At 42.1% G+C, this 6,159-nt stretch overlaps 1 protein-coding gene across 1 annotated transcript; it reads left to right on the top strand.

Annotated features, from left to right (window-relative positions):
* The first annotated feature begins 353 nt into the window (after nt 1-353).
* LOC117778237 (putative ferric-chelate reductase 1) lies at nt 354-5,408 on the top strand. Its single transcript, XM_034613659.1, has 7 exons — nt 354-584; nt 2,657-2,861; nt 3,927-4,004; nt 4,200-4,276; nt 4,527-4,624; nt 4,748-4,838; nt 5,151-5,408. The coding sequence occupies exons 2-7, from the start codon at nt 2,657-2,659 to the stop codon at nt 5,208-5,210; spliced, it is 609 nt and encodes a 202-aa protein (XP_034469550.1). The 5' UTR covers nt 354-584; the 3' UTR covers nt 5,211-5,408.
* Nucleotides 5,409-6,159: the final 751 nt, after the last annotated feature.

Raw genomic sequence — 6,159 nt, 5'->3', positions numbered from 1 at the left:
CTACCTCCTGAAGAAAGAAAGCTTCAGCTTGTGGTGTAAAGAATCTGGAGGAAGACTATTGAATAACAAAGGAAAGAGATGTAAAATCTTACAGCTCAATGGTTACCAGCTTAAACCTGGTAATTCAAGCTGAGAACCAAACAGAGGAGGTGTATGGGTAGGTGCTGTTTGAAAGAATAAGCACTAAATAAGCTATTATCAGAAACATGACCTGCTCCCTGTGCTGTGTATGGGAAAGCGTCATAATTGACCAATGTGTTGTTTAGAGCACTCCCCCCCCCCCCCCCCCCCCCCCTTTATCTTGCACAATTATCATTGTCATGGTTACAAGAGATGGGATCCCAGTGGATAACTCCCGGGTGAAACTAAATCACACACATGAGCGCACACCAATTACTCGTGTGTACTGGTCTCGACAAAAAGCCACTTTGGATTACAGACAGCCAGGAAGAGGAGCTCCAGGTGATTTCATTTCATTTTCACATTCAGAAACAGTTCAAGTGTTGTTTCCTTGTGGCTGTGAAGGATTCCTTACAAATCTTAGTGTCTGTGTGCAGGAGAAGAGCAGCAGCTCCAGAGCGAAGGTGAGCACGTCCACATCACATCACAGCTGATGTCCAGTGAGAGCAGCTGAGAGACACTCGATGTAGGAGACCGGGTTTAATTTACACACTTCAGTTATGTTGGTTAAAACAAAACTGGAGTAAAGTTAACATTCAGGATCATCAGTCTAAATACAAACAACACAACTACAACTCTACTGTCATTGTTTCTACTCATGTTGCATTTATTTTCACATGATTAGAAATGGCAGCCTGCTTGTCCCACGAGTGCTGTTCGAGTATCAAAACTGTATCAAAATTACAAAAATTATATCAAAAGCAATATTTTGATTTATGTGAATTTGAATTGTGGGATATTAAATATTAAAACAAGGAAGCTCGACGTCAACCGGAGTTATTATTTATAACAAATTGAATTATTGAAAAGTTTATGGACTCTCCCTGTATGCCTTATGTGTGTGAGTCAGTTACCCCCCCAAGCGGAGCAATGGTTTAAAATAAGTCAATGAGCGTGACAGTGTGGCAACATTTCGATATCGACACTGACAATGTGCATTAATGTAAAGTGAATCCAGCATCAGTTTGATAACTGACATAATGATAAAATAACAACACTGATGTTTTGCCTTGAAATAATATGTTATGATTTCACGCTATAAAATAAAATTGCATTGAATTTCACTGATATTTTACCCAGAGGACAAAAAGACACAGGTAATGAAGATGTGATGATTAAAGCTGCTGTATAGACTTTCCAGATTTCTGGATCTTGTTCCTTCCATCCACAGACTCACATCAGTGTGCTGTGAAGTCAGTCCTCTTGTTAAAGCAACAGATGGAATTCTGGATTTAGTTTAAAGTTCAGTTTGAGGCCTGGTTTGTTCGAGCATTTAGAAGAGATTTTTTTACGTTCAAGAATTGTTGAATTTAAAATGTTTTACTAGGTGACAGAAAAATGCAGTGAGACGTGTAGACAACTTCTTCACATTTTCAGAGGTGGTGATAGAGTCAATCAATCAATCAAACTTCAACACAGGGCTTAACAATCTCTACAAGGCAACATCATCCGTCCTTGATCCTCAGTAAGAGGGAAAAAATGACACTTTTTAAACAGGGGAAAGTGAAATAGTGTGTTTTTGTAAAAAAATTTCAAACTCAAAAACAGAAAAACTAAAGGCCATGTTATTGAATCATAATTATTTGTCACATTGTCAAATGTTCTTGCAGTCATAGTTTTTAACCCACTGAGATGAAGTGTTTATGTGATTTTTTCATAAAATAGCTGAATGTGGTCAGAAGTAGCTTTAGCATAGCTTAAGTTAACTTTGTTTTGTCTCATGAGTTAAAACTTTCTTTTTTTCCTCCTGAAAAGACTCAAATCTATCAGTTTTCCCTCTGGGCCACAGAGCTCCATTGATGTGTGACAACTATTAAAACCTCATCAGTGAGACACTGTTTATTTCATGTAAAAGTAGAATCACATTAATATTATTAAATGTATTAAAGGTCACAGGTTTGAGGTGTAAAATTGTTCAGTCTATAGTGGTTCTCAGTCCAGGGGTGTGGCTCCTGGTGAGGATCAACACAATGGAACTGGACTAATGCAAATATAGAATAAAAACAGAGTGACCCTCTAATCACTTCCAGTGCAGACTGAGGCCGAGTTTAATGAGCTTTCAGAACCAGAGCAGGAGCTGGGCAGCATTTGATATTATCGACTCTCTGGGAACAAAACCATCGCCCGCTCAATAAAACCCAGATGGGGCTGAATGTCTATGAACCTCTGAATGTGCATTTCCAAGAGTTATTACATTCTTGAGAAGTGGTTACATTATTTGTTTTCAACAAAGCCCATTGCAGCGCTGCGAGCTTCTCGTTTTCAGTTGTGTCCCTGTCCGCTCTTTCCTTCATGTTACTGCTGTTACCTTGATGATTTACTGTTGTCCAAGGCCTAAAATGAACATCAGTATCTCAACGTGGAAGTGGAGTCACACATATGTTGGGAGGGAGGATTGCTGGGACATAGCTTGGAGCCATGAATCCAACATGACGTGAAACTAACACCTGACTCCGTCGTCTCCTGTCTGTTGCAGATGCCTCCTACAGCCTCTGTGTGTCTATTCATATTCATGTGTGTGTGCTGCGTGGAAGAATGTGTGTGTTTCCCCAATGGCTCGGTGGCATTTTCCTGTGGCAACATGATGCCAGTACACCCTCCTTACAAGCCCTCCACCAGTAACCCTCCATTCACTCTGTCCACATCTAGCGCCACCTACACGCCTGGTGGAGTCATTACAGGTTTGAATGCTGCAATATTCCTACTCATCAGTTCCTTTATGTGTCAGATGTCAGGTGCTCCACTGTATGTATCAGGAAGGATATCAGAAATAGGGAATATATGGTTCAGATATATGATATGTAATAAGTCAGCATGCTAAACAGCTCTGGTCACTCACTGGTCTGTAAGCATCCAGTCGGCTGCTCAGAGGGCATATTATTGCTTTTGGTCAGTGATCCTCAGCAGCACTCACTCCCAGCAGGAAACCACGCTCGGTGGCAGAGTAAACAAATAGCACCTTCAAATAACTCAGTTCAATTAGTTATTTCTAACAAATAAGGGAAAAAAGGCTCAATTGAAAACTTCACGTAGCTAAGATGAGGTGGATTTACACACTTATATCGTTTTCTTCTCAGATGTGTGACTTCAATGTTAGTGTGTATCATTCATTTCATGTGAGGAATCAGAAAGTCATAAAACTCATTATTAACAGATCATTTGGGGTTTGTCGGATTGGGTTAATCTACCAGGGGCAGAGAGAGAGAGAACAGGGATTTCAGTTATATAATTTTAGTTCATGCAATGTATTTGCTGTGTCGTGTCCATCCCCACTCTTTCCTCCTCTCTTCACTCCCCTTCACCCTCCTGCTTCTCCCGTCTTCACTTTCTGCTCCCCTTCTAATTCTCCTTGACCCCGCCCTCTGTCCCGGGGTTGGTGTTCGGTAATAGATGAGAGGTCAGAGGTCACGTTTGGAGGAACTCACTTTGACTGCAGTCCTCAACAGTCATCCCTCTTGTTTCTCCTCCAGCGTCAGACGTCATTAACACATTTCTCTGAGTTTATCTTCTTTTTTTGGAGTACTTGCACTTACAGTATTAAATGGCCTCAGATGCAAACAAATTCCAAATTTCCCTTTGCTCCCGTCTCCGCCCTTTTCTTTCCACTAACATACACTTCTCTCATTTTACCCATAAGGCCCTTGTGTATGATATGGGGGGATTCTCCCTGCAGCGTCTGCAGTTGGCCTGGCTCATGTTTCAAAGCACCCCTCCCCACTCTCACCTCCATACTTCTGTCCTTGCAGTGACGGTGGAAGTGGTGAAGAACAGCTCCACTGAGTTCCAGGGTTTCCTGTTACAGGCCAGGAGCAGACAGGGAAATGGTACAGAAATGACAATGAACAAAACATGTTTCTTTGCCCTGTCAGTTAGGCAACATTATGAACTGTATGTGTGGATATGTATATGTGTTTCTTCTGCCTTAAAATTATTGCCCTATGTATTTTGGAAAGTTTCTAAGGATACAGGTTGTGTCCCTGCACAAGTGCAGAGTGAGCTTTTTATTCTTCTGCTTCTAGCTCTGCTGTGGCCTGTAGGAAAGTTCACCAACATTGACACCAGCCTGTTTAGGGCACTCGCCTGTCAAAACATGGAGGTATGTGTGAGTGTGACATCACGCTGGTTCTTGACTGATTGAACATGACAACATCCTGAGGCCGTCCTCTTGGTGATAAAATCACCAATTAGCAGCAATTCATAATCGACTAAATTAATATACATTTTATAATAAATACAACATTTTCTTTTGAATATATCAACAAAAACGTGGGTGTGTATGTGTGTGTGTGTGTGTGTGTGTGTGTGTGTGTGTGTGTGTGTGTGTGTGTGCGCGTGTGCGTGTGCAGGACTCAACTGTTAGTCAGGCGTCAGCAGCCAAGAAGAAGAAGGTCCAGCTAACCTGGGAGGCTCCTCGCAACAGTGGCTCTGGCGATATCTACTTCAGGTAGACCATGTTACACCCACACACACACACACAGAGGATTGATGATACACTTTCCTCATCCAGACAATAATCAGATTCTCACTCAGTTTCATGTCCCTGTTGTTGTTGTTCACATGGCTGCAGTGCCACTCTGGTTCAGGACTACACAACATTCTGGGTTCAACTCAACAGCAGCTCTCTGAGACTGGACAGCAGTGGAAACTCTGCAGCTGGAGTAAGTTCTGACTGACTGACTGACTGACTGACTGACTGACTCACTGACTGACTGACTCACTGACTGACTCAGTGACTCACTGACTGACTGACTGACTGACTGACTCAGTGACTCACTGACTGACTGACTGACTGACTGACTCACTGACTGACTCAGTGACTCACTGACTGACTGACTGACTGACTGACTGACTCAGTGACTCACTGACTGACTGACTGACTGACTCACTGACTCACTGACTGACTGACTGACTGACTGGTGTCTGGTCTGTCAAAGCTCTGCTGTGATGCTGGTGTGTTTCTCTCCCCTCAGGTCATCTCCTCCTCAGCTCTGCTCTTCATCAACCTGTTGAGTCTATCTGCCTACTGCTGACACACACACACACACACACACACACACACACAGAATCCTTATCAACAGTAGTTGTCTTCTGAAAACATGTCATGGCTGCCCATCATGACCAATAAAAGGTTTCTTTGTCAAGCTGAAGAGTTTCAGTTCATTTTCTAATGTCCAGAAGTTTTGAAGGTGCAGATCAGCTGTGTCTCAGTTCAGGGGCTTCATCCTGGAGGCTTCATCCTGGAGGCTTCATCCTGGAGACTTCATCCTGGAGGCTTCATCCTGGAGGCTGCATTTACTGCGTTTGAAGACAGATGCGTCAGAGCACTGTGACTCAGCTGTCTGTTTTCAAATGCTTCTTCAAATGTCGCAGAGAAATGTGTCCTTTTATTCCTGAGCAACACGGGATCCAACAGGTGGATCTCAGGTCGACCTCAGGATCCATTGTGCACTGGTGATGAAATGCTTACAAAAGAGAGAATATGGTGACAACCTTCTTCAATTCCATGAAACAGTACAGTGGCAGTGGGTCACCATAGCTACGGACGCAACAAGGGCTGGAAAGGCTGCAAATGAACAGGCCACACTGTCTCATTTCAGTTCAGCCTCTGAAGGATGCAGGCCCATTGAGATGCAGCTTTGAAATGATGTAAGTGATTCGTGTGGCTGTTGGTGGAAATTAAAAATCCTTTCTTGAGATTTTCAGCAACCACAAATTATGTTTTTAATGAGCAGAACATTTAAAAAATAGTTTTTGTCTTTTTCTTATTTGATTTGAATTCTTTAACCATATGTTACTATATGATAAAATAATGTATAATGATGTCAGTCAATAATGAAAATATTTTATTCAAATGCAAAGCAAGCTGTGATTATCAGTTGTACTTATATGTTCCCAGTCATGTGACTGATAGCCCCCTTCTTTTTTCAGTATATTGATATGGACTGAAAGAAACTCTCTGGGAGAAGCAGTATCATATAA

This window comes from Hippoglossus hippoglossus, chromosome 17 (genome assembly GCF_009819705.1).
Source record: "Hippoglossus hippoglossus isolate fHipHip1 chromosome 17, fHipHip1.pri, whole genome shotgun sequence".
Taxonomy (NCBI): Eukaryota; Metazoa; Chordata; class Actinopteri; order Pleuronectiformes; family Pleuronectidae; genus Hippoglossus; species Hippoglossus hippoglossus.
Note: the sequence above shows the minus strand (reverse complement) of the source record. Positions and strands in the feature narration are given on the sequence as shown.

Coding starts and splice junctions, on each gene's coding strand:
- LOC117778237 (XM_034613659.1), top strand. CDS start 2,657: ATGCCTCCTACAGCCTCTGTGTGTCTATTCATATTCATGTGTGTGTGC. Junction 4,277..4,526: donor TCGCCTGTCAAAACATGGAG/GTATGTGTGAGT, acceptor GTGCGTGTGCAG/GACTCAACTGTTAGTCAGGC. Junction 4,839..5,150: donor GTGGAAACTCTGCAGCTGGA/GTAAGTTCTGAC, acceptor CTCTCCCCTCAG/GTCATCTCCTCCTCAGCTCT.